The sequence below is a fragment of the Festucalex cinctus genome, chromosome 5 (assembly GCF_051991245.1).
Source record: "Festucalex cinctus isolate MCC-2025b chromosome 5, RoL_Fcin_1.0, whole genome shotgun sequence".
In the NCBI taxonomy this organism is placed as follows: Eukaryota; Metazoa; Chordata; class Actinopteri; order Syngnathiformes; family Syngnathidae; genus Festucalex; species Festucalex cinctus.
Genome location: NC_135415.1, coordinates 10,512,185 through 10,532,500, shown reverse-complemented (window position 1 = coordinate 10,532,500; position 20,316 = coordinate 10,512,185). Strand labels below are relative to the sequence as shown.

The window sequence follows — 20,316 nt, the reverse complement described above, 5'->3', positions numbered from 1 at the left end:
GGTACATGAGCCTGTTCCAAAAATGGCCCACCAGTGATCGAACATTATGAATTTATAGAGATGTTTCATCAGTGGATCATTGTACATGGAAAAACACTGGCAGAAATCTACAGAAAATGCATTTTGATGTTTGTTTACTAATTCGTGAGACATCAATAACATGATCATTTGTTATCAATACTGATATATTGGAAAAAAAAAAAACTACCGGTACGTTGGGAAAATGTATTTCTAAGCTTACATGTAATGATCCAAGAAGTAGCTCTCACTTTCAAAAATGTTGGTGACACTGATATGTACCAACTGTTCACACGTTTCATTCATACATATATTTAAATGAATGTTTTACATAGGTGGCAGTTGACAAGCGTCTATTTAGTAAAAATGTAAGCAAATGTGTACCAAGTGGAGACAGGACAATAAAGACATATTATTTTGAAGGCGCGTTCGGCATCGCTCGGTGGGCTTCGCTCGGCTCTTTCCGGAGAAGAGGAAAGTGACGTCAGGTGAGAGCCGGTTGACGGTTGAAGTCGTGTGTTGGCTCGCCGAGGCGAGGGAGACGTTTGTTTTTGTGTTCAGACAGTCGTCAAACGCTATCGGGACGTGGTGGAACGAACAGAAGAACCCACAAGGAAGAGCACGGGGAGTTCTGAGCAAGGACAAAATCGCGCGTTCGGGATTGCTCGGGAGTCTTCGCTCGGGCACAAACTTCGGCTCTTTCCGGAAAAAAACGAAGCTGACATCACCTCGGTGGAACGTTGTCGAAGTGCCGTTTGTTCGCGTGTCGAACGGCCGGTTCGGTTCGATTTTCGAATAGACACCCCGAAAAAGACTCCCGGGACGGAACCTCCCTGGTCGAACTCGAATGGCCGCGCCGAGGGGGAAGACGGCTGGGGGCGGCTAAAGTAGTAGGAAGAGGCTACGCGCGGGCCCTTTGACGGCCGCAGAGATTTCACGAAGGGGTCCGAAAGACGAAGACGAAGAGGATGACGATGAGGATGACTGGACGAAGAGAAAAGTTGCTGGAAATCTGCTGTTTGCTGCTTCTGATGACCGGAAGTGGAAAAAGTGGAGGTAAGGACAGGGCGGAAGTGGCCCCGCTGGTCGTCATGGCTGCTTTATTATTAATCGTAGACACAAACACAACAAGCCTCTAGAAGCATCTTGAATGTTGAATTAACTTCACTCCGGTGATGTTGTATTACTTAGATCCTTTGTTAACGTATTTACTCAACTTTATTTTAAAGCACTTTAAAACTAGCATTGCTGTATACAAAGTGCTGTACATGAAACAGAAATTGGTCATGCAATAAAGAATAAGATAAGAAAAACAAGAACAAAACAAAAATTTTAAGTGAGTATACAAGGTTATTTGTTTTTTTTGTATACAGGTAAAAGTTTACACCGCTAAATTAATAACAAGAGGTAGGTGGGTGAATAAATAAATACATAGATAAATAAATAGCATAAACATCAGATTCATAACAGAAAATACAGCGTGCACCACAAAGCACCAGAAACTGTTAAATATTTACTTATACTCTTTATATATATATATATATATATATATATATATATATATATATATATATGTGTGTGTGTGTACACACACACACACACATACAAATACTCATATCCTCCCACTTAACTACATACATAGAAATACTCATATTTACTTACAGCTTTAGCTAATGCTGCGCTTCGTTTTTGTTTGTTTGTTTGTTTGTTTTGTTTTTAGGGCCAATAACGTTTATTAGTTATCAAGAAGGCTCATAACTGATATTTGGATCCGATATTCATTTGTAGTGAAAAGGAAAATTACTAGCATTGGAATTTAAAAAAATATATATATAAATTTCAATTCTGAACTTTGTTGACATATTTTATAATAGGTCTCAAAACTCTGCTAGCCGCAAGTCCTGCATGTTTTTTGAGGTTTCCCTCCTCCAACACAGCTGAATCAAACGCAGAGGATCCTTATTAGGTTTCTGCAGAGCTTGCTGATGAATCGGGTATGTTTGAGAGGAAGGAATCGTCGAAAACATGCAGGACTGCGTGTTTGAAGACCGACTTTAGCGGTGTCCCTCCTCCAACACAGCTGAGTCAAATGATCAGCCTGTGGAGTTTGTCTTTGTTTTTATTTTACTGGTGCCTGCCACCTCTGGCCTAAAAGCGTAACTGCGGCCTCTTGTGTCAAGTTTGTGCATGGTGTGAGTGCGAGTATGTGCGCTCAGACAGATTGATCTTTAAGCAGCTTAGGTTAGCGTAGCTTAGCTTAGCACAGTCTCGTGCCTGGCAGGAGGTCATCGGTGTGTGTGTGTTGGTTAAAGTGATGGCCGCCTATGCTGTTGCTAATTGCGTTTTTAAATATATCCAGACTCCCAGCAGACGTGGCACGTTTCCTCCTATCAGCTGACAACACCTCGGCCAATAGGAGGCCGGCCCAGGAGGGACGCCAACGGCTCGCTGCCCAATCGGGTGCGGAGGTTTCACTTTGTTTTGCTGACTTGTCTTTTTGTGTTGGAGTTACACACTGAGCACTCGCATCCTGTGCGCCGTCCGTCCCACGCACGCACCGTGTGTCTTGTGTGTGGTCATGTGATCTGTTTTTTTCCCCCGGCTAGTTATCACGTGTGCGTGTCACTTCCTGTTTGCAGGTGTCGTACGCCATCGACGTGTCGGGGCGCCAGCACGTCGTTCATCTGGAGTGGAACCGGTGAGTGAGATGCCCGCTTGAGCATCCAAAAACATTTTTCTCAAAATTCATCAATGTGATCAATGAGTTTTTGTCAGGTTTCTTTGTAGAAAATTTAAAAAAAGACATTTAATTTTTGAGTAATTGTTATACATGAAAAAACGTATATTCTTTGACATTCCAAAAAATGTCAGACTTGAACTAGAAGTCAGTTTATTTTTATTTTTTATTTATTTATTGATTGATTTATTTATTTATTTTTTTGGTCCAGGTGAAAAGGCATTTTTGAGCAATTTTTTTTTACATAAAAAAAGTATATTCTTAGACATTCCAAAAAATGTCAGAATTAAACTAGAAGTCAAATTTTTTTTCAGGTGAAAATGCATTTTTGACATACTAATTTTTTGAGCAATTGTTTTACATGGAAAAAAAAAATAACGTATAGTCTTTGACATTCCAAAAAATAATGTCAGACTTGAACTAGAAGTACGATTTTTTTTTTTTTTTTTTGGTCCAAGTGAAGAGACATATTTGACATATTAATTTTTTGAGCTATTGTTTTACATGAAAAAAAAAAGTATGGTCTTTGACGTTTCAGAAAATGTTAAGACTTGAACTAGAACTCCAATTTTGTTTTTTGGGGGGGAGAGGGGGGTCAGGTGTGAAAAGGCATTTTTGACATTTTAATTTTTTGAGCAATTGTTTTACATGAAAAAAAAAATAAAGTATAGTCTTTGACATTCCAAAAATAATGTCCAGGTGAAAATATATATTTGACATATTTATTTTTTTAACAATTGTTCTACGTGAAAAAACTAAATGTTAGCGAGCGGACGGCGCACGCGTAGCGACAACCACACGTTTTGTTTTGTTTTTATCAGCGTGTTGTCGCTCCACGCTGATAAAAGGTATCGCGAGAGATTGTGAGCGCCGTCACAATGACCTCCAACTTATTTTTTTTTGGGTCCGTCTCCATTGAAACAAGCCAACTGCTTGTCTCTCAGATGGCGCCGCGCGTGTCATGTGACCTTGGTAAGTAAATTGATCTTGTCGTTGTCGTCAGGATGCTGCTGCCCGCCGACTTCCAAGTCTTCACGTACGCGCACGACGGACGGGTGGTCACCACGGCGCCCGACGTCCAGGTACGAGGAAAGATTTTACAGGAAAATGTCCGCTGATGTTATGTAAGTGTTGAAACGTTATTGCCGTTCTGGAAACGTTTTCAAAAGATGGAGGCAGTGGGCTCATTTGCATAATCCCACATATTTAAGCAACACTTTAAAAAGGACACTTGACTCATTGAACAATTTTCAGCAGTGAAAAGTTCATATTTTGTCCAGAATGAATTTGATAAATTCATTATTTTTCATGTACAATTAATACCTTTAAAAAGTAATTTTCCCAGTTGCTGTCGACTGATGATGACATCACCTTTGCTGAGGAAGTAGGTCATGAGTGACCAATCATGGCTCACCTGTTTTCTGTGGTTGACTGGTCGTTACCTACTTCCTCAGCACAGGTGATGTCATCATCAGTCGACAGCAACTGGGAAAATTACTTTTTAAAGGTATTAATTGTACATGAAAAATAATGTAGTCACCACATTAATTATAGACAAAATATGAACTTGTTGTGGCTCAATGAGTCAAGTATCCCTATTATGAAAAGAAAAATGTGCTGTAACATTAAATGCCAATGCCATCTAGTGCAGAAAAATGACGTGTACACAAATCAATGTCTCACTTTTTTTTTTCTTTTAACAGTGTAGTTAGTACATCTTTTTAATCTTAAAGCAGCTATATGGAAGATTTAAAATTTCAAATCGCTACTGCCACCTGCGGCCGAAAACAAACTGCACGCTCGTACACGCTGCACACACTCGTAAGTACACGAACTCATTACTGAAGACTCAAGAGCCTGGACTCTTCATATCCAATTAACTATGTTTTCAGAGGTATTTTCAGAGGTAATAAGTTTTATAATGTTATACAAAGCTGGCCACTTCACGGAATGAGACACTCGATCCCCACTAAACAACAACAACACTTTTTTTTCGTCTAGATGTCAAGATACTCGCTTCTTACCTTTTGGAGTAGAAAGAAAGCCAGCTGTGAATTACTTTTCTAATCCAAGTCCGAGCTCAACTCTCTCCACCGCTGAAATGTCAAACCCATGTTCACTCTCGTTCTTGCCCGGCGTCGGTCACTGTCAAGTTTAGATTTTTTTCGTGGCGCTTGACGTTGTTTTCTTCTTCTTCTTTTTTTTTTTTTTAATAGCCTTCCGGGGAGTAACCCCGTGTCTGGGGGGGCACGCTAGATGCAGATGGTGGTTCCTTCTGAGTAGACTCAATTGCAGCGAAAAGCTGTACTGTACCAGTTCCGTCTTCGCGACTCCAGGAAACAACAAACGAGCACGCGCATGACGTCACATCCCGCAAACAGAGGGCGGGAAATTCGGACGATTCGGACCGGGTGCTTCCTAAAAAATATTGGCCAGAGGCTTATAGGAGTACCCATTATGAACAGCTAAGATGTTGATCTACTAATTAGAATATGTTTTAGTCATAAATGGTCAAATAAAAAGGCTTTTGTTAAGATATTTTTTGGGGAAATCCTCCATATAGTAGCTTTAACTTCAAATATCTTTATGAATTACTATGAAATGACTGTATCAATGAACTAAACGATACAACTGTATCTGTGTTACATGAACATAATTTTACATGTTTATGTTAACAGCAGTATGACAAACTGGGAAAAAAAATGTTTATCTTACATTTTACTTTATTGTACATTTAGAGCGGATGTCAAATGTTTGATTAGTTTGTGAATAATTATGTTAATTTATGAGTTTTAATTGACTGACACCCAATTTTCATTTTAGTTCATTTTAATTAATTATTATTATTATTTTTTAATTGAGTTAGTTTTAATCAGATTTCAGAGTGGTCCTGTTACTTTTTATTAGTTTTAGATAGTTATTTAATAAATACTTAATTTTAGTTAGCGTAGTTTCAGTATTAGTTTTAGCTTCTAAAAAATTTTTGTATGACTTGTGCGCAATATTAAAAAAACAAAAAAAAAAAACAGCATGGGAGCAACATCATCAAGCTGCTGCTAGATGGCGTCACTTTTCAAACATCCTTATTCCGGTTCATATCGAAATAAATCTATTTAAAATCATATTTAAAATCATCTCCAAATGCTCATGCATTAAATTAATTGCCAAAGACTAAAATGAAGATTTTTTTTGTTGTTGCTATAATTGTAGTTGGTTTTACTTAATTTTGTAAACATAAAATGTTATTTTCAGTTAGTTTTTTTTTTTTTTTAAAAAGGCATTTTTGTTTTTTATTTTATTTCGTTAAACAATTTTTTGGGGGGAATTTTAGTTTTAGTTTTTTCGTTAGTCTTAGTTAATTAGAATAACCTTGCTGACACCACTAATATATATTAGGGGTGGTAACCTCTGAACAGTGTTTCCACAGTTACCTTGAAAAAGTAACTTAGTTACTTTACTGATTACTTGGTTTTAAAAGTAACTAAATTGCGTTACTGATTACTTGATTTTAAAAGTAACTAAGTTAGATTAAAAGTTACTTTTTTAGTTACTTTCAGCAGCTGCCGATAACACCATCTCAACATAAAAATAATGCAGTAGAAACGGAGTTCCAAATACTTTATTGAAAGTGCATTTTTAACATGAAAATAAAGGTTTTTTTTATGAAAAACAAAATAGGCAGTCTCTCTTGACTTCTTGTAACGTAAATACTTTTTATAAAACAAAAAATAAAAATCTATCCAGGTTGAAAATGAAAATCCCCTAAATTCCTCTATTGTTTGTTTGTTCCGCTATTCCAGTGTGTACACATGTATCAGTTTAAATATTTATTAGTAGTTATTGACAGTTATAATTGTTTTTTGGTTTGTTTGTTTTTTCTCTTCAAAATAAGGATCAGGAAAACAAAAGGTTGATAATTTAATGTTAAATATAAATATTTAACCTTTAGACAGACACCAACACAATTAAACAGAATATTTGCACATTGTGAAGTATTTCAGAAACATAAATTTAAGACATGAAATAAACCTACCGTCCAGCCAAAAGAAATATGAAGCCACCTTATGGAACAATAAATCTATCAAACACATTTTAACCACTTAATATATGCAAAAATATTTCCAAAAGTTCATTTCCCTTTTTAATCAACAATTTTTGTATTTAACAAGTTTTTTTTCTTTTGTCATCACTTTCATTTTTGGTTAATGTATGACATCTTTTTTTGTTTTTTTAATCTGAGACACGATGATGACCACAGAATCACTACTGTTTATATTTTGTTTTTTGGGCTGTCGTAATCGCGGGCACGTCTCAGTTCTCCTATCTGCTGCTCATGCTAGTTGTAGACATTGACAGGGAGCCACAAACTGAGAAATGAGATACTTGCAGTGTGCTTTTAGCTTAGCTGGTGTGTTGGCTGTGGGACATACCTGTGTCGTTTGAATCCATGCATTGGATCGTCACGGGAGTTATTCTTTTTGGCTCGCGCGCAGTACCAACGCCGGCCCGGGACATACAAGTGCACCGAGAGGACTCGATAGCCATGGGAAATACCGAGATGTACGGCACCGGCTTCTGCTAACTGTCTCCATTTGTATGTTGTCACTCGTTGCGCGTGCGCGCGCCGTGTCGCGAGCACGGAAACACGGAAGTAGCTTGAATGGTGATGCTACTGAAATGTAAACAAAACAAGTAGAGCACGGCGCAGAACTCTTGCTATTGTTATGAAAACCATAAAGCCTCACTCGCAACCGATACGGTCGTTTAGCTCCCCTTGACGAACGATGGTTCGGTCGAATCGTTTTTTTGTTTCACCCCTACTGAAAACGTAACTTGTCTGACGTCACTCCCCCTGGCGAGAGGGCGGAGACGACCTCATCCCATAATGCTTCACGGACCAGTTGAGGATGGAAATAAATTATTTTTTTTACCACTTTTATGGTCCATAATGCACACTTTTTTTGTTGTGTTGTGTGCCTGTTGGTTAATAAAACTAGTAGTAAAAGTATCATCACTTTTGTTTTGAATGTGCAAACCATTCATGACCAGACCATGGCTGAATTCAGTGTGGTGATCAATGACTTCTGCCTCATCTTCGTAGTTGTTTGTGACTGTTACAACAGTGAGATAGTTTGCCTTCTTCATGAAAATGTGGAGTAACGCATTGATTCTCTGGACAGTAACTTTAATCAGACTACTTTGTAGAATGAAGTAACGCGTTACCCCGGGTTTTCACTGGATGCGGTTGCGGTGCGGTTGCGGTGCGGTGCGTCTTGACTGCGTGCTCCGGACGGGTCAATTTTTTTGTCAATCCACACCGGCTCCGCACAGCTGCGGTCCGGCAGCTCCGTCGCCGCCCACTTCCCAACGTGTCTCGCGGGACCGCGCGCGCGCGATCATGTGGCATTTCACAACGAGAGGTGGACTTCTTTTTATTTAACCTTTTCTTCTTCTTCTGCTATGAGATTCCATGCAGCATCCTTTTTTTGGTTGTCCTTGTAAAGTATATTAATAACGAGAGTCGGGTCAGTGCGGGTCCACTCTTTATTTCTGTCTTCCCCGTCCGGCTGCCGCTCAGTACGGCAAGCGAGACGGGCACAACAAGCAATCGCGAACATCAAACTCACAATACATTATAGTCCTTATAAAAAGGATGTGCCGTGTCATATATTATTTTGTGGTTTTCCACCTCCAATATAAACCTCTCCTCGTCCATGTTCGCTGGTGTCTAAACCGTGAATGAGCACATGGCCCGGCGACGCCCACGTCACGTTTTGCTGAAAAACTTGAGAAATAGGAGCTGGCGAGTGTTTTATTCTGAAAGGTAAACGGAAATTTATTTTGAAACTGCCTCGGTCTTCCTGTCCCGCTCGATGTGTTTTGTGCTAGCTTGCCATTTGCCGGAGGCCTACCGCTGCGGCGTCCGGCAAAAATAGAAAATAGGTCTATCCTTGCGGAAGGCTTGCGGCACGCCGCAGGCCTTCCGCAGTCGACACGCAACGCACCTGCAAGCGGTGTAAACTGCACCATTCGAATGAATGGAATCTAATTGCTTGCGTCGCCGGACCGCACCGCAACCGCACCGCAACCGCAACCGGTGAAAACCCGGGGTTAGACTATTAGTTACTTTAGAAAGCAACTTTTTTGAGTAACGCGTTACTAAGTAACGCGTTACCGGCAACACTGCCTCTGAATACCTCACGATATGATACTGTCGGGATCGCGGAAGTGTGGTGGTGGACCCAAATGCAGGAGGCGAACGATATGGTATGCCATACAAGGCTTACGATAACGATTATCTCACAATATGATGATACCGCGATTATTGATATATTGTTCAGGTCATAAATCCACGATAATCTACGATAAAACTAATCATAAAATAATAATATAATATAAATAAATAATAAATACAAATAAAATAAATAATAAAATACATAAATAATCAACAAATAAATAATAAAAAATATATATGATGAGATACGATATGCGATACAAGGCTTACGATAACAATTATCTCACGATATGACAATACCGCGATTATCGATATATTGGTTAGGTCATAAATCCACAATAATCTACGATAAAACTAATCATAAAATAATAATAATATATCAATAAATAATAAATAAAAATAAAATAAATAAAATATAATGAAATAATAAATAAATAAATAAATAAATAAAAATAATAAATAATACTAAAAATAAAAAATAGAAAAATAGTAATAATTCACATTACAATAATAAAAATAATATAAATTAATATAATTATAATATAATTACATAATATAACATATATAAATATAAATAATAAATAATATAAATAAATAATAACACTCTTATGAGGCGCTCCCCCTAGTGGCCTGCCAAGTAATTGCTCAATAAGTCATGAACAACAATTTTTTTAATCAGAGACACGATGATGACCACGGAATCACTACTGTTCATGGTTATTTTTTGTTTTTTTTGGGGGGGGCTGTCGTTCATTTTGAATTTGATGACGTAATTGCGGGCACGTCTCAGTTCTCCTATCTGCTGCTCATGGTAGTTGTGTACATTGACAGGGAGCCACAATGAGATACTTGCGGTGTGCTTTTAGCTTAGCTGGTGTGTTGGCTGTAGGCCATACTTGTGTAGTTTGAATCCATGCATTGGATCGTCACGGGAGTAATTATTTTGGATCGCGCGCAGCACCAACTCCGGGACATACAAGTGCACCGAGAGGACTCGATATCCATGGGAAATACCGAGATGTACAGCACTGGCTTCTGCTACTGTCTTCAGTTGCATGTTGTCACTCGTTGTGCGCGACTGTGTGCGCGCGCGCATGCACACTACCATGCCGTGTCGCGAGCCTGGCGTTGACTGTGGACGGACCCCCTAAAAAAGGTGCTAGCTCTCTGTAAACACGGAAGTAGCTTGAATAGTGATGCTACTGAAACATAAACAAAACAAGTAGAGCACGGTGCAGAGCTCTTGCTGTTGTTATGAAAACCATAAAGCCTCACTCGCAACCAATTCACAGCCACGCGATATCCGGTCCACAGCTTTACAAGCAATGTATCTAAGGATTCCTGGCGGATTTTGTATCGGTTGACGAGTCTGCTACCGATACGGTTGTTTAGCTCCCTTTGACGAACGATGAACCGGTCGAATCGTTTTTTTGTCCCCCCCCCCTACCGTTAGTACTGGCTGTATATGAACTACAAATATCGCCATACTTGCGTTAGGCGTATCGATAATCTATCGGGAGACAAAGTATCACGATTTATCGCGATATCGACATATATTGTCAAACTCCTAATATACACCTATATATGTGTGTGTAGCTTCGATGTTTGTCACTCTAAGTACATGGTTGTTTTGTGTCTTTCTTTCTTATTGTGTGTAGAATCACTGTCATTATCGGGGCTTTGTTGAAGGCATGGAGGGCTCGTCTGTCGCCATGAGCATCTGCAACGGCCTCAGGTAGCACACACCTACACGTAACTAACACATACACATGCAACACACGCTTATTGATCACATTTTGCGTGTTGCTCTAACCTATTTTGTTGTCATTTATTAATAACTGTCCATCTTCCGTGTCGCGCTTGCGACGAATCAGAGGCGTGCTGCACCTGGACGCCGACAGCTACGCCATCGAGCCTTTAGACTCCGCCCCCGAGCAGCACCTGCTGTACCGCCTTCGGGATGTGACGTCGCAGCCGCGAGGATGCGGGACGCCGCATCGCCATGGAAACCGCAGCCAAAATGCGCTCTTGCTACGACGGGAGGAGATGCGGCCGCACGCCAGGGTGAACGCACACAAAAGTTCCTTATGATACCCATTTATGTGCCCATTACTTAAAATAAATAAATAAATAACAATAATAATAATTATATATATATATATATATATATATATATAGAAAGCCTAAAATGAAGCCCTTCCCCAATTCATCAAAAAAAAATATATACAAGGCAGGGCTGCTCAATTATGGGAAAAATAATAATCATGATTATTTTGGCAATAATTGAAATCATGATTATTAAAATGATTATTTTTTTGGAGACAAAACAAGGTTGTTTAGGCCTTTAAAAATATTAAAGCCAATTAATTAAAAAAAAATAGAAACACTCTAGTTATGTAAGTTCCTTTTGAACCAAACAGAATTTATAATATTATTTATTTATTTATTTATTTATTCATTCACTCGAAGTCCATATAAAAAAAATTAATAATAAATCATGAAGTATACAAGGTAGGGCTGCTTGATTGTGGGAAAAATAATGATCATGATTATTTTGGCAATAATTGAAATTATGCTTATTTTTTGATACAAAGCAAGGTTGTTTAAGCATTTAAAAATATTAATGCTAATTAATTAAAAAATAGAAACACTATAATTATGTAAGCTCCTTTTGGACCAAACAGAATTGATAATATTTATTTATCTATGATTTATGTTGTCAAAAACTTGAAGTTGGAGTGCAGCATGTGCACTGTGCAGTAGAACGATCATTTATTTTTTGGTACACAAAAAAAGAAAATGATTAAACGTTAAAAAAAATAAAATAAATATGAAGACAAAATTGTTTAAAACACTAATTATGCAAGTTCCTTTTGGATTAAGCAAAATTTATTAAATTATTATTCTTATTTTTTTAAAGGTGAAAATCTATAAATTAAAAACAAAAACTCCACAAAAGTATTAATTTGTAATTGTGGAACGTAATAATTGAAATTGTAATTGAATTTCGATTAATTGCAAAGCCCTAATACTAGGTAATTGTACTGATTTATGTGTACATAATAAAACCATTCTTACTTGTTTACAACTGCTGTAAAGCATTAACCTTTCCTTTGATATATTTTTATCTTGCGTTATTTTCACAAGTCTTGAGACTTACTGGGCTAACCTTTGACCTCAGGTATTGGATTTCCTGCCACGTCATGTGGAAATGTGTTTGAAATGGATTTTTACATCCTTGAATTTTGAGAAAAGAAAGTCTTGGAATCCTTGAAATATCAACTTGTTGTCACAGGAATGCACACGCTAAAGTAAACGTGAATGAATTTACGTGTGAATTCATGTATGCGTGTGCGCTTTCCAGGTGAAGCGAGACATCCTCCATCACACCCACTACGTGGAACTCCTGCTGGTGGTGGACAATGACAGGGTGACGCAGACACACATGCCCACACTCGCACGCATGCGCACACACATTACATGTCAAGCAACACGCCACAGAAAATAATTTTTATTTTTTTTATTTATTTTTTTATTTATTTATTTTTTTTTGTGTGTGTGTGTGTGTGATTATTCTTTCCGTTAGTACAACATTATGAAGAGGAACGACAGCGCAGTGCGGGAGGAGATGGTGCATTTGGCCAACTTCATAGACGCCGTGAGTAAGACGCACGCACACTCAATTGTTTTTGTGCGCATATTATTATCGTTTTGGAATTTTTCATTTAAGTTGGTTTTGATTTCGTTGTGAGATTTGTTTTTTAAATGTAGTTTTCATTAATTTTTTCAGGGTGATTCTGTTACTTTTTAGTAGTTTTAGTTATTTAGTAAATGCTTAATTTTAGCTTAGTTTTAGTTCATTTTATTATTAGTTTTAGTTTTTTTTAAGTGTATTCCTTGTGCACAATATTTAAAAAACAAATTTAAAGAAATTAATTAAATTTAGTTAGTTTTAGTTTTCAGGGTGGATTCAGGTTAGTTTTTATTAGTTTTAATTATTTAATAAATGCTTAGTTTTAGTTCCAGTATTAGTTTTAGTTTTTTTATGTGTATTACTTGTGCGCAATATTTAAAAAACTTAAATAAATGAAAGAAATTTAGTTAGTTTTAATTAGTTTTCAGGGTGATTCTTAGTTTTTATTTGTTTTAGTTATTTCATAAATGCTTAGTTTTAATTTAGTTTTAGTTAGTTTCAGTATTAGTTTTATTATTATTTTTCTTAATGTGTATTACTTGTGCGCAATATTTAAAAAATACATTTAAATTAAATAAATTTAGTTAGATGTAATTAGTTTTCAGGGTGGTTCTGTTAGTTTTTATTAGCTTTAGTTATTTAATAAATGCTTAATTTTAGCTTAGTTTTAGTTCATTTTAGTATTAGTTTCAGTAAAAAAAAAAATGTGTATTGTGCGCACTATTTAAAAAGAAAAATTAAATAAATTAAATTTTGTTTTAATTAGTTTTCAGGGTGGTTTCAGGTTATTTTTTTATGAGTTTTAGTTATTTAACAAATGCTTAATTTTAGTTTAGTTTTAGCTAGTTTCAGTATTAGTTTGAGTTTTTTTTTTAATGTATATTACTTGTGCGCAATATTTAAACAGCATAGGAGCAACATCAGCTGAAGGTGCTTTTCTATTGGCTGCTGCCCTTATTCCAGTTAATATCAAAATCAATCTACTTAAAATCATCTTTAAAATCATTCCCAAAGGCTCAAATATTAAATTAATTACCAAAGACGAAAACGAAGGACATTTTTGATATAATTTTAGTTAGTTTTGTACACATCAAATATAGTTTCAGTTAGTTTTCGTTTTTTAAAAAGCATTTGCGTTTTTATTTGATTTTGTGAACTAAATTGTTTTTTGAATTTTAGTTAGGTTTTTTTTCTTAACTTTAATGAACTAAACTAAGCTTGGCTTGGCGCACCCGCAGATCTACATGCAGCTGAACGTGCGCGTGGTCCTAGTGGGCCTGGAGATCTGGACCGGGCAGAACCCAATCAGCACTGAAGGGGGCGCCGGCGAGGTGCTCAGTCGCTTCACCCAGTGGCGGGAGAAGGAACTGCTGCCTCGGCGGCGACACGACTCGGCGCAGCTCATTCTGTGAGTGAAAAACGAACGCACGCACTGAGGAGGACGATGATGATGATGATGATGGTCATGATGATGATGATGATGATGCAGGACGAAGAGTTTTGGGGAGACGGCGGGGATGGCGTTTGTTGGAACCGTGTGCTCGCGAAGTCACGGTGGCGGAATTAATGCGGTACGTATTTGAAAATGTTTTTTTTATTTTTATTGCAACATGTACACATGAGGGAGCACAGCGAAACCATGTGAGGAAAAGTACCCAAGGTGGAAATACAGCAGATGATCACATGTTGCCGTGGTTACCTCTCGGGCAGGGGTCAGCAAGCTTGACTATCTTTACAGCCATTTTGAGGCCAACTAAATCTGCAAAAATGCGTGTGGAGCCACAAAACATTTTTCAGATTGTGATGACGGAAACCAGGAATTCGTCTTTTGTTTTTGGACTTTTCTTAGGTACTTTTAAAAAAAGTTTTATGCCTTCTTTAAAATAGATTTTCTGACATTTGGCAATTACAAAGACATTTTATGGCAATTTTATAGGCGTATTCTGTCAATTTTCTGCCACTTTTATTTGGACATTTTTTATGCCTTTTTTTCCCTACTTTATGGCTATCAATTTCCTGACATTTCCAGCAATTTTGTGGATATTTTATGGTAATTTTCAGGAATCCGTCTTTTCTTTTTAGACATTTTGGAGTTACTTTTCAAAAGGTTTTCTGCCTTTTTTTAAAATCAATTTTCTGACTTTTAGCAATTATTGTACAAAGAAATTTTATAGGTGTATTCTGGCAATTTTCTGACTTCCTTTTTTGGACATTTTTTATGGCTTTTTTTGTACTTTTTTTTATTTTTATTTTTTATTTTTTTCTATCAATTTTGGCAATTTTGTGGATATTTTATGGTAATTTTCAGGAATTCGTCTTTTGTTTTTGGACATTTCGTAGTTGCTTTTTAAAAGGTATTGTGCCTTTTTTTTTTAAATACATTTGCTTACAAATATATTTTATGGCAATTTTTTTTTTTAAATACATTTGCTTACAAAGATATTTTATGGCAATTTTTTTACTTTTTTTCCCTACCTTTTTTTTGGTATCAATTTCATAACATTTTTGGCAATTTTGTGGATATTTTATGGTAATTTGCAGAAATTTGTCTTTTGATTTTGAACATTTTGTATTTATTTTTTAAAAGGTTTTCTGCCAAAATACATTTTTTGACTTATGGCAGTTCCAAAGACATTTTATGGTAATTTTCGACTTTTGCATTAAGTTTTCTGATATTTTTTGGGTAATTTCATGGACATTTTATGGTCATTTTCAGGTTTTCCTTTTGGGACTTTTTTTTTTTTTTTTTTTTTGGTCATTTTAAAACTTTTTTTCTTCTACCTTTCATCTCTCTTTTAGACTTAATTTTTAAAAAATGGATCGTGGATATTTTTTTGAATATTTCATTATTTTTCACCTTAATCATTAATAATAATAATAATAATAATTATAATAATTAAATGAAAAATAATAAATATTCTTAAAAAAATAAATAATAAAAATATGTATTCTAAAAATACATATATAATTTTTTTTTAATTTCTACAAAAATGTTTTTAGGGTAACAAATGTTGTGTTGTGTTGTGTTGTGTTGTGTTGTGTTGTGTTGTGTTGTGTTGTGTTGTGTTGCGCGTGCGTATGCGCAGTTGAAGAACAGCAACGTGTTTGCCTTCGCCTCGGTGGTGGCCCACGAGCTAGGTCACAACCTCGGCATGTACCACGACGACGGCCGCGCCTGCGCATGCCCCACGCAAGCGTGCATCATGACCGGGAGCGCTACGTAAGACACACACATGCACGTTACACATGTTAGCGAGCTCTGATGTGTGTTCGTGATGTGTGTGCGTACGCCAGCGGCTCGCGCAACTTCAGCAGCTGCAGCGCCGATGACTTTGAGAAGATGCTGCTGCACACGGGCGGCTCGTGTCTCCTCAACATGCCGCAGCCCGACGAGGCCTACAGCGCCCCCTACTGCGGCAACGGGCTGCTGGACGTCGGCGAAGAATGCGACTGCGGAACGGCAAAGGTGCGTACGTGCGGCAGTGACGTTCCCGTACTCGAAGGAAGGTTGCGGGAAAAAGAATCTTGTGTTCAAACAATTTTACGTTATTCTTATAATAGAATAGAAAATATCTATAATTCTATTATATATTTAATAGTTCTTCTTTCTACAGTAAATTTTATTCATTTAAACTATATATGTATATATATATATATATATATATATATATATATATATATATATATATATATATATATATATATATATATATATATATATATATATATATATATATATATATATACATCCATCCTCTTGACCGCTTACTCCTCACAAGGGTCACGGGGGGTGCTGGCGCCTATCTCAGCTGGCTCTGGGCAGGAGGCGGGGGACACCCTGGACTGCTTGCCAGCCAATCGCAGGGCACACAGAGACAAACAACCATCCACACTCACACGCACACCTAGGGACAATTCGGAGCGCCCAATTAACCTATCACGCATGTCTTTGGAATGTGGGAGGAGACCGGAGTACCCGGAGAAGACCCACGCGGGCACGGGGAGAACATGCAAACTCCACCCAGGAATGGCCGGAGCCTGGACTCGAACCAGAGTCCTCAGAACTGGGAGGCGACGTGCTAACCAGTCATTCACCGTGCCGCCATGTGTATATGTCTGTGTTCCGTTCGGTCGCTTTCACACGACTCGGCGGCGTCCATGGTTACGGGGCGCGTCCATGGTTACGGAGCGCGTCCATGGTTACGGGCCGCGTCATGGCAATGCGGAACAGCTATCAGCTAGCATGCTACAACACACCATGTTGTTGTGTAGCGTTTCGGCGGCGCGTTTGCAATATCAGCAATGGACTTGGAACGAAAATGCGTGGGGTGGCGTGCAATTGGGACAGAAAGGTGAAAAAAAAAAAGAAACATCCAAGTACTGGTGAGTCTATTTACTTGCTGTTGAATTGTATGGAGCTAACAGCAGTGTTTGTGTTGACTCACAAAAGTGCTCTACAGAGCAAGATTTGTTACATAAAACAAACGTCTAAATTACTGGCTGGAAATCGTTATGTTCATGAATGAGTTGTGTGTTTTGTTTCAAACGGGATCTTGGTTTAACGCGATGATATTCGATGTTAGCATAGCAGCACTTAAGTCTTGTAAAACTCGTAGGCAGGTAAATCCCCTCAATATAATATATATATATATATATATATATATATGTGTGTGTATGTGTGAAATTGTGAACCATAAAGTTGCTAGTTGATTGTAATTGTTTTGAATTTTAGGAGTGCGAGAGCGACCCGTGCTGCCAGTTGAAGACGTGCAAACTGAAGCCAGGAGCCGAGTGCGCTGACGGCGAGTGCTGCTCCAATTGTCGGGTACGCTCGCGGCAGCGACGCCGACGTCAAATGCGCCGCGGCGGCCATCTTACATCTGTGTGTGTGTGTGTGTGTGGGGGGGGGTGCGTGCGTGTGTGCGTGCGTGCGCAGTTCCAGCCCGGCGGCACGGTGTGTCGCGCCGGCACAGACGAGTGCGACCTGCCCGAGTTCTGCAACGGAACTTCATCGCTCTGCCAGACTGACGTCTTTGTGCAGGTCAGTCACATGTGCGCACAATTTCAATCACGTTTTTTTTTTTTTTTTTTTTTAGTTTTTCAAATGGACTAACTTCTATTTTTTGTTTTATTAAACCTTATTGTAATTTATACTGTTGTTTTTTTTTGCCTCACTAGTTTTGTATTTATGCTAAAAAAGTGTACAAATGTTTTTAATTGCATGATTTCAATCATTAACTCACGATTAATCACAAATTAATCGCACATTTTAAATCTCCATTATATCTAAATTTACAATTAAATGTTTTAAACAAATTGTAATTTGTCATACTCTTGTTAGCATAAAAGTGGGTAGAAACTTTGTTACTTTTTTTTTTAGTCACTGATACAGTAATTTCATAACAATTCATAAAATTGTATTAAAATGAAAAATATGTACCGAAGAGCAATTTTTTTTTCATGAAGTATAGTGTGAAATTCTAAACATTTTTAAAACTAAAAAAACAACAACTTGAACCCAGCCCTTTACAAAAATTGCATTCTCTAGTTTAATTTATTACTTCTAAATTGTATCACAATGACTCCGGACCTTTGCACAACGTTGAATGCTTTTATTTTGTTAAGTACAATCCAGATGCACATTGTCAAATGGCGCAACTTTACTGGTAAACGAACCATAAAAGATTGTGTGTTGTGTTCTTTTAATGTTTAATGTTTTATGTTATATTATATTGTTTTTTGTGTTTCTGTAAAGCGCTTTGTGACAGCTCAGGCTGTTTGAAAGCGCTATATAAATAAAGTTGAGTTGAGTTTTCACATTAATTAAGAGCTGTTGAATTTTTAACATGAATCAACTTGCCAACTTCTGCACATTTTTAAAACAGTAAGATACAACATAAATAAATGGGAAAATGGCAACATAAATTGCGATGCTTTGTCTCCCGATAGATTATCGATACGTCTATGCAAGAATCTCCCGCTAGATTATCAATAAGTCTATGCAAGCGTCGCAATATTTGTAGTGAATATACAGCCACTATAATGACTCCCATTTGTTCATGATTTATTGAGCAATTACTTGGTGGGCTACTAGGGGGAGTGCCTCATAAGAGTGGCGGGGAAATGGACGCAAGTATTCAGGCGAAGAAGACTCATCAGCTTAGTTTTTATTATTATTATTGTTATTATTATTAGTAGTAGTATTATATATTATTTATTATTATTATTTTGTTTAAATACATATATATATATATATATATATAGAGAGAGAGAGAGAGAGAAATTTTTTATTATATTATGAATTAATGTATTTATTATTTATTTATAATATTACGATTTTATGATTATTTTTGTCGGAGATTATCGTGGATTTATGACCTGAGCAACATATTGATAATCGTGGTACCGTCATATTGTGAGATCATCATTATTATCGTGAACCTTGTATCGCATATCATATCGTATCGTCAGGTTCCCGCCCCTAAGTGTCTATATGTATAAATAAGTTTTTGTTTTATGCCATTATAATTGTTATATGACTTTGTATGAGGCTGCCCTCTTTTTGTGAAGCGCTTTTTTGTCACTCCTGTCTGTGAGAAGCGCTACATAAAGTTTACTTAACTAATTAGTTTTCACAACGGTTTTGTTTGTTCTTATTGGTTTCATCTTTTTTTTTTCTGTCAAAAATGCTTCGTTTTAAGCTCACATCGCATCAAGAAATGTTAAATGATGTTAAATGTTTTCATGGTTGCAATCGATTTTCCTTGTCAAGAACTTTTGAACGTGTTCAAATCAAAACACACCTTACGACCTTCAACGAACCCTGATGAAAAATCGACGACCTTTGCAAACCTTGGCCACTCGGAGGAATACTAGTTTCACTTGATTTATTTTTTTTCTTCTTGTACTAAGCTGTGACATCACCACCGTGTACGTTTCAGAACGGTCACCCGTGTCGGAACGAGCAGGCGTACTGTTATAACGGCCGCTGTCAGCATGCTGACGACCAGTGCAAGAGCATCTTCGGAGCCAGTAAGATGCACGCAAACACACGCACGAACATGGGACGAGACAGACAGATGTGTGCACGTGTTGACACCCCCTCCTATAGAGGCCAAGATGGCGCCAGAGATCTGTTTCAAGGAAGTCAACAGTAAAGGCGATCGCTTCGGGAACTGCGGATACCAAAACTACGGCTACAAAAAGTGCGAGAGCAGGTAAAGAGGCACCGTCTCGCAAAACACACACGCAGCAAAAGAGAGAGACAGAGAGAGAGAGAAAAGGAGAGAGAGAGAGAGAGGAAGAGAAGGAGGGAGGGAAAGAGCGAGAGAAGGGGGAGGGAGGGAGAGAAAAAGAGGGAGGGTGGGAGAGAGAGGGGAGAGAAATAGGTAGAGAGGGAGCAAGAGAGAGAGAGAGAGAGACAGAGAGAGAAGGAGGGAGGGACGAGGAGAGAGAGAGAGAGAGAGAGAGAGAGAGAGAGAGGGGGGGGGAGTGGGGGCAAGGGGGAGACGAAGGGACAGAGAGAGAGAGAGCGTAGGAGTGAGGGTGGGAGGTAGAAAAGGAGGGAGAGACAGAGAGAGTAAGAGGGAGGGAGAGAGTGAGAGGAGGAGGGAGGGTGAGAGCGAGACAGAG

At 37.8% G+C, this 20,316-nt stretch overlaps 1 protein-coding gene across 1 annotated transcript in view; it reads left to right on the top strand.

Moving 5' to 3' along the window:
- The first annotated feature begins 477 nt into the window (after positions 1–477).
- LOC144019058 (disintegrin and metalloproteinase domain-containing protein 9-like) overlaps positions 478–20,316 on the top strand; it is a 33,241-nt gene continuing 13,402 nt past the window's right edge. Inside the window, exons 1-16 of the mRNA XM_077521868.1 lie at positions 478–1,074; positions 2,378–2,478; positions 2,658–2,716; positions 3,759–3,837; positions 10,649–10,725; positions 10,865–11,054; positions 12,355–12,420; positions 12,577–12,648; positions 13,923–14,092; positions 14,174–14,255; positions 15,771–15,904; positions 15,979–16,150; positions 17,417–17,509; positions 17,621–17,725; positions 19,626–19,716; positions 19,796–19,901. Coding sequence (XP_077377994.1) covers positions 987–1,074; positions 2,378–2,478; positions 2,658–2,716; positions 3,759–3,837; positions 10,649–10,725; positions 10,865–11,054; positions 12,355–12,420; positions 12,577–12,648; positions 13,923–14,092; positions 14,174–14,255; positions 15,771–15,904; positions 15,979–16,150; positions 17,417–17,509; positions 17,621–17,725; positions 19,626–19,716; positions 19,796–19,901 — 1,685 coding nt within the window. The 5' untranslated portion in view covers positions 478–986. The remainder of the gene's footprint in view (positions 1,075–2,377; positions 2,479–2,657; positions 2,717–3,758; positions 3,838–10,648; positions 10,726–10,864; positions 11,055–12,354; positions 12,421–12,576; positions 12,649–13,922; positions 14,093–14,173; positions 14,256–15,770; positions 15,905–15,978; positions 16,151–17,416; positions 17,510–17,620; positions 17,726–19,625; positions 19,717–19,795; positions 19,902–20,316) is intronic.